The 20,477-nt window shown below is 36.4% G+C and overlaps 2 protein-coding genes across 4 annotated transcripts; both read right to left on the reverse strand.

Moving 5' to 3' along the window:
* Positions 1 to 385: 385 nt before the first annotated feature.
* On the reverse strand, positions 386 to 11,611 carry Fpps3 (farnesyl diphosphate synthase 3). 2 transcript variants are annotated; one of them, XM_028175358.2, is made up of 7 exons: positions 11,542 to 11,611; positions 11,276 to 11,402; positions 8,520 to 8,685; positions 8,184 to 8,324; positions 7,180 to 7,383; positions 4,738 to 4,977; positions 386 to 2,479 (listed from the first exon to the last, which is right to left on the reverse strand). In XM_028175358.2, exons 2-7 carry the CDS (start codon positions 11,344 to 11,346, stop codon positions 2,144 to 2,146), a joined length of 1,158 nt encoding a protein of 385 aa, XP_028031159.2. In that variant the 5' UTR covers positions 11,347 to 11,402; positions 11,542 to 11,611; the 3' UTR covers positions 386 to 2,143. The 2 variants fall into 2 exon arrangements, with proteins under 2 accessions (XP_028031159.2, XP_028031166.2); XM_028175365.2 differs by having other exon boundaries at positions 11,276 to 11,598.
* A 2,828-nt stretch (positions 11,612 to 14,439) lies between these two features.
* Fpps2 (farnesyl diphosphate synthase 2) lies at positions 14,440 to 19,655 on the reverse strand. Of its 2 annotated transcripts, none has more exons than XM_089735162.1 (6): positions 19,367 to 19,655; positions 18,561 to 18,720; positions 18,112 to 18,252; positions 17,382 to 17,588; positions 15,273 to 15,509; positions 14,440 to 14,861 (listed from the first exon to the last, which is right to left on the reverse strand). In XM_089735162.1, the coding sequence occupies exons 1-6, from the start codon at positions 19,432 to 19,434 to the stop codon at positions 14,526 to 14,528; spliced, it is 1,149 nt and encodes a 382-aa protein (XP_089591288.1). In that variant the 5' UTR covers positions 19,435 to 19,655; the 3' UTR covers positions 14,440 to 14,525. The 2 variants fall into 2 exon arrangements, with proteins under 2 accessions (XP_089591288.1, XP_089591289.1); XM_089735163.1 differs by lacking the exon at positions 19,367 to 19,655 and adding an exon at positions 18,995 to 19,096.
* Between the last annotated feature and the right edge of the window lie 822 nt (positions 19,656 to 20,477).

Genomic DNA, 20,477 nt, shown 5'->3' on the forward strand with positions numbered 1-20,477 from the left:
TTATTGTATTCACCAGTATTAACAAGCTTTCATCTTATTAAAGAGAAAACAATTACACCAAATCGGCTCAGTTACGTAACCACAGGAGCATTTTTTTTCTGTTTCGGGTTCGGGCCGGCTTCTTGTAGGTATTGCAGTCATTTGATGACAAAATATTTCGAGATTTTTATGGTATGCAAAACCCTACTAATATAGTTTAAGGAGAACTGAAACACACTTTGAAATGTGTTTCATTTTCCAAGCAGTTACTTTAAGCTTCTGTTTTGCCTGTTTAGCTCGATGACATGACACGAGTAAATTTTAAATGAATTTTATTTTCATTCAATATTTATCGCGTTCCCAAATTTTCTAATTGTCTCCACACTATAAAATAAAATAACCAATGTTAATTCTCAATAATTCATTTATTATTTACACACAATTAACATGCTTAATACTTTCACCACAATAAAATAATTTATTAGTACAACAAAAAACAAAAAAAATATGATTTTCCAATAACCATTTACCACCATCCATACTTATCGTTCTAATGTGTATAAAAATATAAAATGTATCTTCGTTATTTTATTAATTTTACATTTTACAATCTATATAATGAATTATATCATAGCTAGAATTAAAATATATTTACCCGTGTTCCTCACGAAAGTGAACGATTATTCGTAAATTTAACAATTTAGATATTATTTATTTATTTTCCGCGTGCACTAGTCTACCGACTAATCGACATACGCTATAAGTCGGCTTCTGGTAGATTGGCTTTGTCCCTGGTATTGCTGAAGTTCACGAGCGACGGTAACCACTCACCATCATTATAGCCGTATGATCGCTTGCCTACAAGGGTAATAAAAAACTCGTATAAGCTCTTTCGTTTATTCCTGAGTAATACATGGTTCAAGCGATCACTCTATTGCAACAGAGCAGTCATTTTGAAATAGTATGAACGCAAGACCCGATACGTCGTACACTACGAAAGATGAAGGATAGTGAATAGTGTACTTATATGTTCGTTCATTCATTCGTTCACTCGTTCATTCACTGATTGACTTACGAGGCACGGCGTATCTAAAACTGCACACGTAAAAAGGCTTAACTGTTTTATTGTTCATTTTAAATGCGATTAGAATTAGATATCGTGATGAATTAACTTTAATTACTTTTATTTGACCGGTTTTTATTTTATATTACGTACATATTAAAATCGTAAGACTAAATTTAACAATTGTCTTATAAAATAGAATGCGCAAATTTGAGACGAGTAATAATAATACTTGTAGTTTTTTCAATATGTATGTACGCCAATTAAAATTCCCTCAGGTTTATTGAGTTTTTTTTAAACCACATTTTATTATTGTATTTCCGAGAAACAGACTTCCGATGCGTGTCGTTGAATTCACATATTGTTAAAAAGGTGGAATATATAACTATTTATAGGTCAAAAAAATATTTATGTGTTTGTATAAATAAGAACAACCGATTTCAAATTTTTGAGATGTTTCCAATAAACGCGCAAACTCCGAATACTTTAAGAGTGTTTTCAGCCTTCTAAACGTTATGAGGTTCAATTAGTAAAATTATTTAAAATTACTCTGACAGAATGTCAATTATGTATCAAGATTAGATTTTTTATACAATCTACAAGCACGGAGTTTTTTTGAATGCTGAATGAAAGTTCTGCGTGGGATCTTTATTCATTGGTTAAATTTCATACTACAGTGAAGATTTATATCAATATAACAACAAAGTTATTTTTTTAGTTTAAATGCAACAACTGTAAAATGTTATTCGTATTTTATAAAGGTTTTTCGGATGGTTGTTTTTTAAATTACACAGAAATTAAATAGACCCATAGCTGCCATGCCATGAAAGTACAGCGTGTTGTTTTTCCCATTATGTCTGGCTCGCTTAATTTCTGAAATAAGCGCATTTTCATACATCCCTGAACAAAGGAACATATTATTCTTTTTTATCGGAAATTTTATATCTTTTCACATTTTCAGTGTTTTTTTTTATCCCCGTCTATTTCCTCCTACTCTACTACATATTGGAATCACTAACTGTTAAGAATTTTAATAAATAGTTGAACATTCATACTCAACAATATTATGACTAGCCTCGTCCCGGAACACGCGAGCACGAATTAATAACTTCTCTTGAATATCATATCGAGGAGTTTAAAGAAAATCGCAGGCGACGTACTAGAGGGTAGCGCGTTAATCTTCTTTAAGATGCCGCTGTGTATTTCGTCCTCTTGTTCTTTGTATAGCTTTGGCAACTGCAAGTCTTCGTAAAGTCGCTTTATCGACGCGACGTCGTCCGGGTCTTTGCTCGCGTAGTTCTGTGCGAACAGCGTTCGTTGCGCGTCGTTACACCGTTGCAGTGCATTAACCGCCAGCCAAGAGCACTTGCCTTCTTGGATGTCGGTCCCTTTTTTCCCTGTAACTGATTCGTTGCCGAAGCAGTCCATGAAGTCGTCCTGTAAGAGAGAGAAAGCTATGTAGTGCTAGCGATTCGATAGATCTCGTAACGTCGTCTAAAAAGAAAGGTGGAAGTAGACACGACAAGATTTGGAAAATAAAACATTCTGTATATATGTATATCACATACAATTTTGTTTATGATGTACATACATCGTGTCTTATTTATAAAAATATTGTTTTTCGTGACCTTACTACCTATGTAGGTAAGATCAAAACGATATTTTTTTTGAAGAGAAACACAACCCATTGGGTTTGGACGGATCTTCTCTGTGGGTCGCGATTTCGATCCGGTGGTAGATTTAGCGAAGCACTGCTCATGCTAGAGTTAATGTTAGCAAAGTCTCTTTGGCTGAACCGCGCGGGCGCCTACACACCCGATCAAGCCAGAATAGCCTCTCGAGGCTACTATTAGTATGTAGGCGACACACAAAAAAAGAGACAAACATACACATCTATATGATTTAGCCTAAGAAAGAATGAAATAAGAATACTTCTCAAACTTCCACTTCTACAGAGTATGAAACACAAGTTTTTTTTTTCCTCTAAATTTTGTTTGATTTAGTAGAGGACGGACAGAATTCACTAAGGCACCTCAATTGATGTTTAATTTTTTTTTCTTTTGTTTCCTTAGTAGGCGTTCGAGCATACAGCCCACGGTTTATTGAGTGACTACCGTCGTTCATAGAACGTCAGCTAGGCTAAGGACGCAGTCAAGTCGCTACCTACCATTGAATATTCTCGAAAAACCTTTATTAGTTTGTACCTAGGCGGCACTGAAAATTTCGGGAATTAACGAAGTGACACAACATTACTATTTAAAAATGTATTTATTGCTTTTCGAAGTATTCTCCGCGAAATTTGACACATTTTTCCATACGATGGAACCAATCATTGAAGCAACCATTCCATTCGGAAGTTGGGGTCTCCAAAATGGCCGTTTTGTAGGCGTCCACAGCTTCTTCAGGTGATGAAAATCTCTGTCCACGCAATTTATTCTTTATTTTAGGGAAAGTATAGAAATCATTAGGGCTTAGGTCGGGGCTGTACGGCGGATGGTCTAATAGTTCTATGTTTTCTTGCTCTAAAAACTCTTTTGTTCTGTGCGCGGTGTGAGAACTCGCATTGTCGTGATGGAGGATGATGCGGCGGTTGCAGTTCTCTTTACGGAGTTCAGAAACGACCTGTGGCAAACAAATGCTAGCATACCATTCTGCATTAACCGTTCTTTGTCCCTCAAGAGGAATAGTCGTAACATGGCCGGTTTTGGAGACAAACGTGGCCACCATTTGTTTTGCAACACTCCGTGAACGAATACTTTTTGTTGGCTTTAACTCATTTTCGAACACCCAAACTCGTGACTGGTTTTTTGATTCGGGTTCGTATCCAGGATCCAGGATTCGTCACCTGATACAATGTTGTATACAGCATTTGTGGATCCTGCGTGGAATCTTTCGAGAGTTCTGACGCACCAAGTAACGCGAGCCGCTTTTTGCTCTTGACAGAGCGAATGCGGTATCCATCGGGAAAACAACTTTTTTACACCTAATTGTTCATGCAAGATTATTTGTATTTGACTCATGCCAATGTCTAAAGTTGCCTGAATTTCGCGGTATGTCACATGTCGATCTTCCCCAATCAGCTTACGCACAGCATCAACGTTTTCTTGGGTGACTGCAGTTTTTGGACGACCTTGACGGGGATCATCACTGAGCTTGACACGTCCACGTTGAAACTCAGCAAACCAGCGATAAACTGTGGTTTTGGATGGGGCTTCATCACCAAATGCAGAAATCATCCGGTCAACACACTGTTTTTGTGTTAAACCACTTCGAAAGTCATAATAAATCATCGCTCTTGAATTTTCTCGAGTCAATTCCATTTTCTCAACGACTAAACAAGTTTGACAAGACCGAGAATCTTTTTTAAAATAAATAAATGGTATTCGATTTTTAAAACCAAGGAGTTTTCAATTAAAAAGATTTTAATATGACAGGAACAGTGGAAATATTCCATTCCCGATACTTTTAGTGCAGCCCTCGTATTCGTATCAGTCTAGTCTGATTAAAATTAGACTATAGTCAACAGACACCACAAGATTTAAACTTAATACATTTTCTCATATCAACTTTCTTTAAACGCGTCATTATCTGTATACGTATTTATCGTCGTGCGCAAAGGGAAACTAAATCGTGAAGCACCGTTCTCGTTTTCTTTATACAAAATATTACTGTTTCGTTAAAAAAAAAATACGTACCTGAATTTGAAACAGCTTGCCTATCTCAAAACATATTCCTTCAATGTCTTCGATAGGCGCATTCTGCCCGTTCTGGGTCAAGATCAAGCCGAGAAAAACCGGCAACTTGATTGAGTAATACGAGGTCTTGTATTTAACGATGGAATAGTATCGCTCCGTCGTGAACAGACTGTAGTCTTGTTTGTTGCGGTGCGCCATGGCGTAATCTAAATGCTGTCCCATGCTCGTATAGAGAAGAGCCTGTCAAACGGTTATCGGACATTTCTATTGACATACATATTCAGTTTCTGAACTTAAAAATGTCAGCGAGCGACATCAAACCCTATCTATATATTAATACGTAAAGCAAAAACTTTGTATCCCTTTTTACGAAAATTGCGCGGACGGAGGAGTATGAAATTTTCCACACTTATAGAGAATATAGAAAAGAAGTGCACAATGCTAATATTTTTTTAAAATAATGCATAAAAGATACATTTAATCAATAAAGAAAACATTACACACACTACCAAGTATTTAACGCACACACGCATGCATACTATATTTTATTAATTGTCAAACTTTTGTTCTTGACGTCTGTGGTCAAATCATTGAAGGGTCAAATTGAGAATAGATTAAATAGTGTTTGTCTTTATTAATATTTTTCTATAGTGTCGTCTTGGCGAAATTTGTGATTATAGAAGTTTAATAGTCTTTGAAAACGGAATCATAATAGTGTACAAACTTATAATTTCAATTAATTATAGTCGAATTTCGACTATCGGGTGACCACTAGTACAAGTCAAATTCCAATGCGTTGTGGTAATTGAGCGTGGACTGTATTTATTGTTTGATATATTTATTGTACCTATAAATGACATATTAACGACTTCATTTAAGAAAACTATCGTATATCGTATGCGTTGCTCTTGGCGGCTGGATTTGAAAAAGGTTTTGTGTCATGGCGGACGTCGCTCGCTGATATTTTTACGTTCGGAAACTGAACATAGCCATTACGTCATATCGTGAGTATTTTTACATCTAATACAAATTGCTTCACGTATAATGTGAGCTCAGAAACCCGAAGTAGCGCGATCGCACACAGGCATTTGTTTATAGTAAATCCGCGCGGGTAGATACTACCGTACTGTTTGTGCCCTCAGACACAGCTCACTGAGTTTCTCGCCGGATTTTCTCAGTGGGTCGCGTTTCCGATCCGGTGGTAGATTCTGCGAAGCACGGCTCTTGCTAGTGTTCGTATTAGCAACATCGTCAGGTTTAAGCATCGTGAGCTCACCTACTAGTTAAGGCTACGCTGATATAGTCTCTCAAGGCTCAACTTAGGTAGGAAAAAAAACTGTTTGTTTCGACCGACAAAGCCAACATGCGTTCAAATTTAAAAGGTTGGATGTTCGTTCTACTATACAATAGAAACTTCGATCTCACATCTAAATATCTGGACGATATTCACGTTGCGATGACATTGGCAACCTGTGAATTTCTATTTTTCTGGGATATTTATTATATTTCTTCGCTGGTAATCTAAGAGACTGTTCCAGCTACGCCCGGACGGGTAGGTGAGCTCCCAGGCTCAACCTGAGAGAATTTACTAGCACTAGCCCTAGCAAAAGCAGTGCTTCACAGAATCTACGACCGGATCGGAAACGCGACCCTCTGACAAGATGCGGTGAGAAACTCAGTGGGCTATAATGTAGCTAAGAATCTTGGAAGATGATACTTGATAGTACGTGAGAGAGGGAAAGAGAGCATAAGATCTTCTCTCCGCACCGACGTCGAGGCATTAGTATCAAAACAGCTTACGCTCGACTTCACGACCTACAACAGGCGTGGCTTGGAAGATCTTACGAATTACTAGTGCAGGGGAGTCGTTTGCTAAGTCCCTTCACTGAAACCCACATAGCCCGCCGGTCCCTTATCTTAAATAGCCCCTTTGAGCCCCGAGAGTTCACCTACACGCTAGGGTGATGCTGATATAGCCTCTCAAGGCTATCAGCATAGGTAGGAAAAATAAAAGCAACACGGCACCGTGGCTACGACGGTTCGGTCGTGTTTAATCATTCTGACTTAACATTAGCGTGCACTGCAATTCTCTATTATTCACTACATTTATTATTATAAAAGCGATCACTATCGCCATGGACATCGGGAATACCACGAGTCTGCTACCCTTGACTACTTTTTACTGGTGGTAGGACCTCTTGTGAGTCTGCGCGGGTAGGTACCACCACCCTGCCTATTTATGCCGTGAAGCAGTAATGCGTTTCGGTTTGAAGGGTGGGGCAGCCATTGTAACTATACTTGAGACTTTAGAACTTTTACGTGGCGCATTTACGTTGCAGATGTCTGTGGGCTCCGGTAACCACTCAACACCAGGTGGGCTGTGAGCTCCTCCACCTATCTAAGCAATAAAAAAATACTTCAATATTCGAAAAACGAACGTACCTCGTTGAAAATGTCCAGGATGTCTGCGTATTCTTTAGCTTTCCCGAAATATATCTTGAGTATTTCGTATATAGAACCGTAGACGAGTATGGCGTCGTTGATGGCGCCGAGGCCCACGTCGGGCATGCGGTACCAGCACGGGACTCCGCGCCGGGTCGACGACCCGTCCATTATATCGTCGTTCATTATCAAGTACGCCTGCAGCTGAGTGGACACGATACATTTTATGATATTACTAGCCGTACTCGCCCGCTTCGCTGGGCATTTAAAATTAACATTATTATTTATTGTCATTATTATAACACTCATATAAATATTAGCCTATCCATTAAGTACACGTATTTTCTACATGGATACCAAGTTTCAAGTCAATCGGATGCATGGTTCAGTAGTTATAACAACATCCGTAAAAACCAGTGTAGATTTATATATTAGTACAGATGTGTGATGCACACAAAAAAAGCAGTTTTATTTTTTTGCGTAAGACAGCTTTTTTTTATATAAAGTTGGGAGTTTTTGAAGCAAATTAAATATAAATTATAATTGAATTTGTTAATGTATTATTTGTTAATGTGCTATTTTCGGTATTTACGAGTCGTGAACAAGATAAAAAAAAAACTACGATTTAATCTCGAGTTTTTGTTGAGTAATTTTTCATCATTTTTTTTAAGCTATTTTGCCGCTCACCTCTCTGATGATATAGAAGTTCTTAGAAATTAGATTATACAAATAAAAGCATTTACAAATCATATTGAGTATACCTTAATTATTTATCGCTAATCGTTAAAATTGGCTGCGTAGTTTAGAAACGACTTCTAGAAGTCATAAGCGCCGCAACTTTAGAGGCGCCAACTTGACATGAGGTTGAAGCCGCAATTGCACTTTTTACAGTTTTATTATGACAATTTAAAATCAGAAATAATGACTGCTTCGCGGCAGAAAAGGCCATGATGGTCACAAATTTTAATAATCAAACTGCAACGTACTTAATTGTATAAGCTTACCATTTCCGTACACCAACCGGCGACACGTGCTAACCTCACAATCTCTTCGGTAACGTTTTCCGGTTTCTCGAATAATTCATAAGCGAGCACCGTTGTTATGCCCCTGATTTTCTTACCACCTTTGACATTGTATTCTAAAACCTAAAAAAACATTTGTTTTGAAGCACAGGACTTCACATAACACGTCCTTAAGCATAAAGTTGTATGGCACAAAAAAAAATTAACAAAAGATAAGCGTATAGTTATTTTTAAACAGAGATTAGATCTTGAAAACCTGAGAAAGCTGTGATCTTTGTTCGTGTTGCATATTTTTAAATACATATGTTGTGTATTCACCTTTTTAACCCAGCTTCCGAGTTCTGGTAGCTGTGTGAATTTCTTATTTGTCGTTAGATTGTCGATAATACCTTTCCAGGCATCTTGGAATGTTTCCCTTTCTTTTGCTATTTGCGAAACACTAGCTGCATATGCTGAACTACACCTGCATCCAGCTGATTGAAAACTACACGCCAAAAAAAATTCATATTTTGAGAACACAGCAAACAGTAAAGACAGAAATGTCAATATTAGTTATAGCTATGGCAATAAAACTGGATGGGTTCTTGGACTGGGCCTTCCTAACGATAGGTCAGCGTGCTTGGTGGGAGTTTTTTAACGTTCTCGATAGCGTAAAAGTTAACTCAAATCTGTATGGAGTTGGAACGTTTGCCTACGTTTGTCGCTAGAGGTGCTGTTCCAACTGCATACAAATTTGAGTTAACTTTTACGATATCGAGAACTTAAAAAAATCGCACTAAGCAAACAGGTGTGGAATAGTGTTGTGTACCAGATTCGATGACCGGATAGCTGTTGTGTAATGCAATTCAGACTTCGAATTTATATCTTAAAGCGGGTGGCGGTTTTCACATGTCACCTCACGTCTAAAGACAATAAGGTCTCAATTGCTTTGAAGTCATCGTCACTAAAAAGATAATACTCGTTCGGTGCATTCGTATCTAGCGAAGCAATTGTATTGGCTATCGAATCCCGCAGGCAGGTATCAATTTTTCTAATGAAATACTTAACGCAAATTCACAAATAATTTCCACTATGACGAAATAATATCGCGTAATAAAAATTAAACCCACAAAACGTATAATTTGCGTAATTACTGGTGTTGGGGCGTCTTGTGAGCCTGTATACCCATACCACCACCCTGGATATTTCTGCAGCGAAGCAATAATGCATTCCAGTTTCAAGCGTGAGCCGAACTTAGAGTCTCAGTTTTACACTGCAACGGCCATACCTCAAGGTGAGTGACGGCATTGACGTGATGTCTACAGGCTAAGGTAACCGCTTAACACCAAGTGGGCGGTGAGCTCATTCACCGATATAAGCAATATTTTTATTTATTACATCTTCTACTCTGCAAATCAGAACACATGACGCGTTGTGGTAACAATATGCAGAGCGTGTTACTTAGCGGTAAAGGATCAGAATGCCCTGCCAGAATCGAAAACAAAATCAGGCTTAACTTATCCTTTAGGGATGAAATTACACATAAAGTATATTTTCTATATTTTTTAGATTAGAGTAGTATATTGATAATATATAGTTATATAATAATATATGTTAAACAGTTGTTTCATCTTAAACATGCATGTCAAAATTATGTTTATGTAGTTGAAGAATCAACCATTAATACAAGGTTTAATTTTTACACTGCACTATATATTATATTTTGTCTAATATAATAACAATTGTAATTTCAGCTAGGTAACAAAATTTCTGCTCAATAATATTCTTTTTTAAAAGCAGTTTTAAATGTGGGGTTTAAAGGTTTTCCTGTTAGCAATGGATATATGAGTCGTCTATTATCAAAGGTGGCAATCTGTGCATTTGGACAAAAAAATTTTATTGATATGTCAATACAGATTGATTTGAATATAATCGTCTCCTTTAAAGAATACGGTTCAAAACCTGCATTAAATAAAGGTTAATACTTAACCTGTTATTTATCTAAGATGTCGTTCAGAAGAGTTTTGTGACTGCCAATGGAATACAAAGTCAATAATTCGTTTTTCTGATTTACCAATAATTGTCCAAAAGTCACATTGCCGGCTTTGATAATAGTCGACTCATATAGTGATAACATTACAATGTGATAACCTTACAATGTGATAACATTAAGGGAAAAAACTATTCTCTAATAATATATAAAGCACATTTTGGTACTCTTATATTTTCATTATGAGCGAATTGTGGTGAATTTCTTTGCACGATAGCATATGATAGTACAATATGCAATTTGTAGACGTATTTTAATTTTACTTACTCTTCATATTTCATTACTTTTATTAATTTTTTACTGCTTTCAGAGGCAAACCAGCTCTTGGGCCACCTGGTATTGTATGGTTACTATTTGCGGCAAAAATAGTCAGAGCTACATTTGCGGGCCCACATTGTCCTATACTCCTATCAACAACACCCTACCACTTGGTCCTACCACTTTACTGGTGGTAGGACCTCTTGTGAGTCCACACGGGTAGGTACCACCACCCCACCTACTTCTGCCGTGAAACAGTAATGCGCTTCAGTTTGAAGGGTGGGGTAGCCGTTGTAACTATGAGTACTGTACTGTACTGAGAGCTTAGAACTTATATCTCAAGGTGGGTCGCGCACTTACTTTGTAGATGTCTATGGGCTCCAGTAACCACTAAACACCAGGTGGGCTGTGAGCTCGTCCACACATCTAAGCAATAAAAACAAAAATCATATTTTCACAATTAAAAATATTCAATTTGAAAAGAATAATCAAGAAAATCCAATTTGGGGCCTCATGCGAGATATGTGTATAGTTTGAGGGTTGTTGGTAAAGAGCCCTTCAGGTTACTGAAAATAGGTAGGCAAAAAAAGTAGTTGTTATAGTTTCACTGTGTCTATGGGATTTCTGATGCCCATGAGTGATTGTACCGTAAGCTTGTTTGCTTCTAAGGCAATAGAAATAAGTTCCTGTTTTTTTAATGACTTAAAAGAATGCACGTACAGGTCAATGTAATTTAATCTACGGCTTTATCGAAAGTAATTAAGATTTTTGAATGAAAGAAACTAACCTTATGCTGTTTATTGGATATATTTTTCTTGTTCTGTTAATTAATCGTAGAAACATCGATGTGGTGTTCATGTTGAGACTTCTTCACTTTCACTGACCGAATTCCACATCCAATAAAGTGAGAATTTCTATGAATTAAACAAATTCTATAACCTAAATTATTTATAAACGGAAGAAGATTAGGTATCGTTTGTTAGAATTATAAGGAAAAAAATTCTTTAAAATTTAACTAGAAATCTGCAACGTACTAAATTATTTCGTGTTTACCTCCGAAACAATTTTTTTTCGAGTTTGATTCTATACTTTTTACTTTTGGTATAGTATAGTAGACCTTTAGGCCAAGTTTGATACTTATGGGATATTATGACCTGATAACTAAGACCTTTAAGTCATGTCTTATTTTAATATAATATTATTATGAAAGATGATAATATGAAACGAAATGAAGTTGATTATTAAGAAACATGGCATCAAATGAAATGAAATGAGATGAGATGATATAGGATGAAATATAATCTCAATAAAATGGTGGTTATTTACTAAGATTTTCTCAGTGGAATTTTCGGAGAATCCTGAGAAGTTATGGTCAGCGGCTTTGTTTCATTTTCCCACATTTGTTCACTTTCACAGACGTTAATAAAGTTAATAAACCACCATTATTATACATTTAAACCTGACGAAACACTAAATAGACCAAATAAAACAAATTCTCCTCACTCCTCGCGTTCCCGCCAAAAAGTCCTGTTTGATACTTAAAATTTTTACAGGGCTGCCAGTAGATTGAACTTGTGTTGTACCACTTGGTCACTAAAAATACACTTTAAGTCGCTTGGGAAAATCAATATTACTAAATAAGAATTGTCATAAGACAAACTTTGAATTGTAAATTGTATGTAAAATGACAAAAATACAGGTACAAGCACCTGTCTACAGGCAGCATCATTTTGATAGTTAAATTAACAAACACTACCATACTAATGTTAAGAGCTCCTTTGGTCAGTTAATACTCGGTGAATTGTGAGTTTGTTTATTTATATATGCATAAAAAATATTGGTTCACATAAGTTAGATTCTTATATCCAATTAATCTTCTGATTGATCAATTGATCTACTCAGTAGGTTGTATTCCGATCCGGTGAGAATTAGCAAATTCTCTCAGGTTGAGTCCCAGGATTTACCTATCAGTCCGTGAGGAGCTGGAATAGTCCCATATACTACCAGTGATTAGGTAGGGAAAACTTATCTTACAATTAAAATTGGTACAAAAATCAACAATTTATTCACTCTACGTGGTCTATAGTGAGATCTGGTACCCCTAAATATTTTAACTGGCATTTATGTCACTGTATGGCATTTGATTAAAGGTCTATCACTGAAGTAGGAAACCTATGGAAATGAAACGTCAACAAAAAATTCGTGACACTGTGACGTCATCTGGCCACAAAACATGGCGGTTTTAGTGCTGCCCAGAAGATTATAATGTTAGTAGGTTTTATCGATAAACGTTCTTGGCTCATTTTATTTTAAATATTGTTGAGTGAATGTATTTGTAGAATTTATACTTAATAGGAAGTAAGTATATTGTTATGTGCAAAGATGATGTGATTTAGATATTATGTGAAATCTAAGACGAGTTCGTGCTTCAAATTTGCCAAGTAAACGATATGACGATTTTTAAAATTTGCTACACTGATTTTATAAAGTTGTCGTTTGCCGCAAAACATAAAGATATGGCGTAGTACAGTGCCATCTGCCCATTTCTAGCATGCTGAATGTTATCGTATTTTGAGTACGTGTTTTTCTTAGACTATTACAATCTATTTTAATTGTTTTGCTGACTCTAAAGTCCGTAACACATTACCGCAGCGCACCTCAAGGAAGGTACGCCGCACCATTTGAATCACTCTCACTTGAGAGTGATTCAAATTTTAAACTTATCAAGGGACCGCCTGATAAAAAAAAACACCTACAGAACATTTATTCGTTAATAAAATTACAAACGTCATTCCTTGTGACTTCCTCTCTAAAATCACTTAATTAATAAATATTTAACGAGTTGACAATAGTGTTATAAAACTATTTTATTTAAATAGTTCCGACGAATTTCTTGAGATCCTATAAAATATGTTTTAATTATTATTTTTGTATGTTTTAAGCATGATAAAATAAGAAATTTTATATAAGCAATCATATTAAATCGATATCAAAGTCAATAAATAATGTACAACCCAAAACAGACGGTCGAACTGACGTGACAATGACATTTGGCGCGCTAAACATGGCGGATTTTCGGCCTCATTAGACGGAGACGGAGACATTTACGTATATTCATGTTTCATTTTATGTACGCACTGAAATACTGTTATATTGTTTTCCTGCGAGTTAAAGTGCTGAGTAAGAGCGAGATAGATATATGTTTATGTATGTGCCTTCAAAATGGGTGCTATTTATATAAGCAATTGTACGTATAGAACAATATGTCGTGTCCCTACTATATAGGTCTATGAGGTCTATGCATTTGACCTTATTTGACACATTTCACATTGACTAAAGTTTTTTTTAAAAGATTTTATAGCCTAGTAACGAGATCACTAAGCCTTTAAGTCTTATATTATCTTCTGACATGCTGTCATAGAGAAGTAGTATGAAAGGAAATAAGATGATGTTGATTAATTCATTGTGATGAAATTAAATGAAACGAGATGAGATGAAATAAAGTCTCAGTAAAGTGGTGATTATTTAGTAATCATTTTCTGTGAACTTTTTAGAGGAACCCGAGAAGTTACGTCTAGCAGCTTTGTTTTATTTTTGCATTTTTACAGATGCTAAGCAGCTAGTAAACCACCATTAATAAATATTGAAATATAGTTTTAAAAGTTTTACAGGGAGTTTTACATCAAGCTACACAGTCAATTTATTTTTGTGGTCGTATTTTGCATTAGACTCCATAGACCACAGACTGATGCTTGATTTTAAAAAAAAGACTTTCCTTCTTTTCCTTACGCTTTCCTAAACAGCTGCTGAACACTTTCAGCCCAGTGATTTATTATGTCGCTCCCCTACCGTTATTACAAAACACTCTTCTACTCTTAATTTTAAAAAATCAGAGAGAATATTAAGCATGGCAGAACGTCAAAAGGAAATCTTGAACATTGAAACTCGAAATTATTTTATTTAGTTATTTATTGTTTAACATGCTCAGACAAACAGTGGTAAATAAAGGCATTGTGTAGAATATATTATATTATTGCTTAATGTTGCCTATTGTACGTAATATCCAACAACTTTTTAAAGAGAACGCGGGCGGCCTCTATTGGTATATTTTCAATTTGTCTTAGAATATTGTCGTACATCGCTTTTTCTTGATGCTTGTATATCTGCGGGAGGTGAAGGTCTTCGTAAAGTCGTTTTATGCGTTCCACATGTGCTGGTTCACTGCTACCATAACAGGCTTTGAATACTGTACGTTGTGCTTCAGTACAGCGCTGCAGCGCTTGAACTGCCAACCAAGTACATTTGCGCTCTTGTATATCTGTACCAACTTTACCAGTTTTTATTTCATCACCGAAGCAGTCTATGAAATCGTCCTAAAATCACATTGTATTATTAATGCGAATTTTAAATAAGCAACTACCAAATAAAGTTTGCTTATTTGACTAATGTTATACATTTCTTTCGAATATAATGATTGGTTAGAAGAATTATTTCGGTCATTATACATTATATTTAATAAAACGTTTAATTAATTCATATTTAGAGCCCATAGACATCTACAACGTAAATGCCGCCACCTACCTTGAGATATGAGTTCTAAGGCCTTAGTATAGTTATAACGGCTGCCCCAGCCTTCAAACCCAAACGTATTACTGCTTCACGGCAGAAACAGGCAGGGTGGTGATACCTACTCGTGCGGACTCACAAGAGGTACTACCACCAGTTTTTTTCAGAAAGTTATTTCTAAGCAAAAGTGAGTGATCGTTTGTTATATACAAACTAACCTGAATTTGGAACATCGTTCCTATTTCCAAGCAAATGTCTTGAGCAGATTTATAAATTTTTTCATCCACATTTTCAGCTAGTAGTAAACCAAGGGAAACGGGTAAATTGTAGGTGTAATATGCGGCCTTGTATTTTATAATAGTGTAGTAACGATCCAGAGTAAATGAAGAATAGTCTGTTTTTCGATTTCCTGTTACATGATCTAAATGTTGACCCATTGAAGTGCGCCATAAAGTCTGTAAAAAAATATTATTTTTTTTCAGTCTAATGACGATCATTTGGTTTAAGATTTTAAAAATCGAAAGGGCAAACATTTATTTCTACAAGTCTTTTGAATATGGAGATTGTGTGGATTTGTGAGATTGAGTGATACAATTTTAATTTTCTAAAGCGAGCGTCGTTATTGTCAGCTTGGTGCTAAAGGTAATTATATATATTGCTATATTCCAAGGTCTTCTGCTCACACGAACTTAAGTTGGCCACTAAAATCTCAGTTTACATGGCAATTGTGCTGCCAAGCCTCCTATACTCCTCCGAGTCGTGGTGTGTGTACCGCCGCCACATTCGCACTCTGGATCGCTTCCACCTTAAATGCCTTCGTGCCATCATGAAAATCAGATGGTCTGATAGAGTGCCAAATACCGAAGTCTTGCGACGTGCCAATGTTGGTGGCATTGAGACCTATTTAATGCGTCGGCAGCTTCGATGGTGCGGTCATGTATCACGCATGACGGAGGAAAGAGTGGCGAAGCGCATCTTCTTCTCTGAATTGCAGGATGGCAAGCGAAAGCATGGCGGACAACTCCTGCGGTACAAGGATGTCGTGAAACGACACATGAAGAGATGTGATATAGAGCCCTCTCAATGGGAGCGCTTGGCAACACAGCGGCTAGAATGGCGCAGGATGGTGAACAGCAAATTACGCGAGTTCGAGGATCAGCGTAAAGCTGACCTTGATTACAAACGCGACCAGTTGAAGGCCCGCCTACCTGCTGCCATAACCTATAATTATGAGAACGGCGTGCTTATGTGCCCTCAATGCGCAAGGAGTTTTGCCGCAAAGATAGGCTATATAAGCCATCTTCGAGCACACGAGCGCCAAATCGACGGATAGGAGTCAAAGTGGTCGCCATGGCCGAAATCGGTCGGATGAATCATCATCATCATCATATAGGCCCTAGACTTGTATAGCGCTGGCCATTTTATCGACTGCCTATTATGCTGGAATGGTTATTGTAAGCCTACCTCAAACTAGACCTGGTATAGGCTAATCTGGTTATCTAGACTTGTTTTTTTATATATATTTGGGCGTCTCATAAATGCTCAATACAAGCTAGTGTAATAAAAATACTTTTTTACTGTCGACTACGAGTTCTACTAGGAAGGCGAATGTGATCGAGAACTCGAAGAATTCGACGTGCGAACTAGGCCATAGACACAACCTACTGATTTTCTCGCCGGATTTTCTCAGTGCGTCGCGATTTCGATCCGGTAGTAGATTCAGCGAAGCACTGTTCTTTCTAGGGTCAGTGTCAGCAATTCTGTCAGGTTGAGCCCGTGAGCTCACCTACCAGTCCGCGTGAAGTTGGATTACCCCCTTAGGCTACCAACGATTAGGTCGGGGAAAAAAATTATTTTTTTGCCGCACAGCAAACTTGCATTCTGATTTAAAAATCTTGATTATACAGTTCAATATTGGTGACTGCCCTCAATTCGTTTCTACGTTATCCAAATGGAATTAAGATTTTCGCTTCAAGTTTTCTCGCCAACCGCTTCATACTAATCTCGTCAGGCCTTGAACCCGTCTCTCTAACGAAATCACTACATAGTATAAAACAAAGTCGCTTTCTCTGTCCCTATATCTGTCTGTCCCTATGTATGCTTAAATCTTTAAAACTACGCAACGGATTTTGATGCGGTTTTTTTTAATAGATAGAGTGATTCAAGAGGAAGGTTTATATGTATAATAACATCCATTAAATAGTGGAGAAATTAATAATAAATAACAGTTTCCGAAGCGAAGCGAGGGCGGGTAACAGATTAATCTTCAGATAAGAAGTGGTTTAAAAACGTAATACTAAAAATAATATAATAAAAAAGGCACTCACTTCATTAAAGAGCTCAAACATTTTCATATAATTAGGATTGGTCCTGAAATTAGTTTTTAGAAATTCAAATAAAGAACTGTGTATCAAAAGAGAGTCGTTAAAGGCGCATGTGATGCCCACTTCCGGACGCCGATACCAACAGGGCATGCCGCGTCGGACGCTTGAACCATCCATAATGTCATCCAGCACAATGCAATATGCCTGAAACTATTATTTTTAATTTTAAATATGATTTCAATAAAACCTTATTACTGTTTTTGGTTTTATGCATTCTCTGATTTGTTTTATCTTTTAATTTACGATACTACGACAAACTTGATAGTTTTTAATGACCGTGGAAGGTCAGCAGCGTAACATAATTATAGTGTTCGTAGTTATAATAATAATTAGTTACTGAGAGTCAATTAAATGTCCTCACGTTTATTTACAAGCTATGTGTGACATGAACACTTAGAAAATATTTGCCTTAGTGTGGTAATTTAAGTCGAGAATCAGAGGGGAGGGGTTAAGGTAGAAAATGATGTCAAGGATAGTACAATAGATATGAGCTATAGATAGCTGCAGTGCGATTTTATCAGTCCCTTTTGCAATATTAATCGATGCTATTAGTTATTGCTAGTATGTATAAAATAATTCGCCGCAAAATCGGTGATAAATCACGTTCATTTACATACCTAAATGATTTGAGTATCATCAATCACCTTAAATATAAAAAAAATTACAATATTACCATTTCGACGCACCATCCCAGTTTACAAGCCATTTTCAAAGTATGTTCGGTGACTTTTTCCGGTTTTTCAATTGTTTTGTATGAAATCACAGTAGTTATTCCTCTTGTATGTTTACCGCCAACCAAATTGTAATGAAGCATCTGTTCAAGAGTAAATGGAAATATTGATTTTTTCCCAATATTTCATTAGTTATTGTCTGATTTACTTTGGGCTGACTTAGACTTTTAAACTTCGATATGATGGGTAGTAACGGTAATTAGGTTCTAGTTAGGGTGTGTAAGTTTTCAGTTTCATAACAAATATAGGATTCATGATAAAAACGGAGTAAAGACCAAACCTTTTACTTGGGTAAGCGGTATTCAAATGTGGAAATCGACAATTAACGTTGTTGTTAAAAATAAAAGAATGTTTTCTATCTATTCTAAAATAGCAAAAAAAATCGGTTCACCTTTTTCAACCAATCCCCTATTTGAGGCACTTCAGATAACTTGGATTTGTTTTGTAGTGTCATAATTACTTCAGGGAGGAGATCGTCGAACATTTTCTTTTCATTAATTATTTCTAGATTTTTTGAGGCTGTCGTCATATTTGCGCTATTATTGTTATATCTGTATTTGATGAAATTTATGTTAAAAATAACCTCAAATTGAATAGGGACATGTTTATTGTGATTTCTCTTTAACACTGAATGAGTGTTAAGTGGAGTTGCCTCTCTTGTTTTTGACTACTCTTGTTTTAAAACTGTTAACATTAGATGGAAATTGTATAAGGACTTATAGTATTTTGTGTATGGCTACAGTTATACTTTTTGGTACTTCATTATGAAGACATTCCGTTGAGGAATATGCGCGAATATGTCTATGAGCGACGGTGACTACTTACCATCAAGTGGGCCGTATGTTTTTCTGCTTACTCCTTGCATCGTGAGTTCCTCAGTGCTGAAGGTCGTCGTGACCTTCACGGAGCACTTTTGCTTCGACTATGTTCCTACATTCCTTCCTGTCCTCGCGCAGTGGATAGCGACATTGATGCTGGAGTCCAACGTCTGCTTAAAAAGGCAATTAAAAAAAAACACGCAAATGAAATCACGCCTGTAAATCGTGAAAACATCACAAAAGGACCTACTTTAGATATTGGTTTATATTGTTTTATGAGTGTCTTCGCTGTTAGACAGAGAAATGTATAAAATAATAATTGATAAAAAAAATAATATTTTTTATTTTAAATACATACTAATATGTCGATGATACTTCCCTGATCAGTTGTGGCCAATATTTGTATGTAACTTTACGGGTAATTTTGAGAAAATTAAATACACTCATGTCTACTATGTCATGAAGTCTAATGCGCTAGTAGAACCAGATACGTTCCACTTTCAACACTTCAATCCACGTTGCTATCCACACAGCCGAGGATAGGCAGTAGTGGCGTAGGATAATCCAGGAGAAAGTTATTAGTGGAGACCACAATTCTCAGCATTGAGGATTATCGACGCAAGGAGGAAGATGTCTATACTACAGAAAGGAATACACCAAAATGAGGTACTTATTACATAAAACATACATATGGGATAAATAAGTAAGTTGAAAATCCCATTTGAAATTTATGAGTTGTTTTGTTCCTTTGTTGTTTTATTTAAATTTAAAACAGAAAAGTTGTGCGCTTTTGATATGTTAAGTCATCCTCAGACCCAGATCGGTGATAATGGCCGCACAAAGATGTATGAATAATGTATAATTTACAAGTTAGATAAGATATAAAAATTAATGTTTGTTTGTTCGTATTTTGTCCGCTGCTACGTCGTTGAACCGATTGCGAACTAATTGTTTTCACTTGCGAAGGTTATGGGCAGACCACAATTGACCAACAGTAGTTGGCGCGTACTTAGTTTAAAAAATTGGTTGTATTTCATAGGTATTTTTGTGACTGCTAAGCACGACCGGGTTTTAATGGTGTATATGAAATCAGCATTTATGTATTGCAACACGAAAAATGAGGATGCAATTTTGTTTGAAATGGAAAATATTTTTTTCAATTCAATTACAAAATTTATCGACCTCTCTAAATGTAATGTAACAGCGGTAATGTAAGCAGGTTTGGTTGATAGTCGATGGTAAGGTATTACTACTACAATTGCATCTGCTGCTGAACATTATGTAGGTTTGGAAAGAACGGAACGTATGAAAGAGTGTGGAACGGAACGTTAAGATGTGAGAGAGAAAACGATAAGAAAGGGAAAAGAGAATGACAGAAAAGGAGAAAAGGAAGATGGCGACCATAGATTATACACTTAATATATTATGGCGACGACGACTAAAAAATTAGCAAGCCGAAATAAAAGTGTTAATTAATTTATTATTATTAT

This window comes from Bombyx mandarina, chromosome 19 (assembly GCF_030267445.1).
Source record: "Bombyx mandarina strain Sakado chromosome 19, ASM3026744v2".
NCBI lineage: Eukaryota > Metazoa > Arthropoda > Insecta > Lepidoptera > Bombycidae > Bombyx > Bombyx mandarina.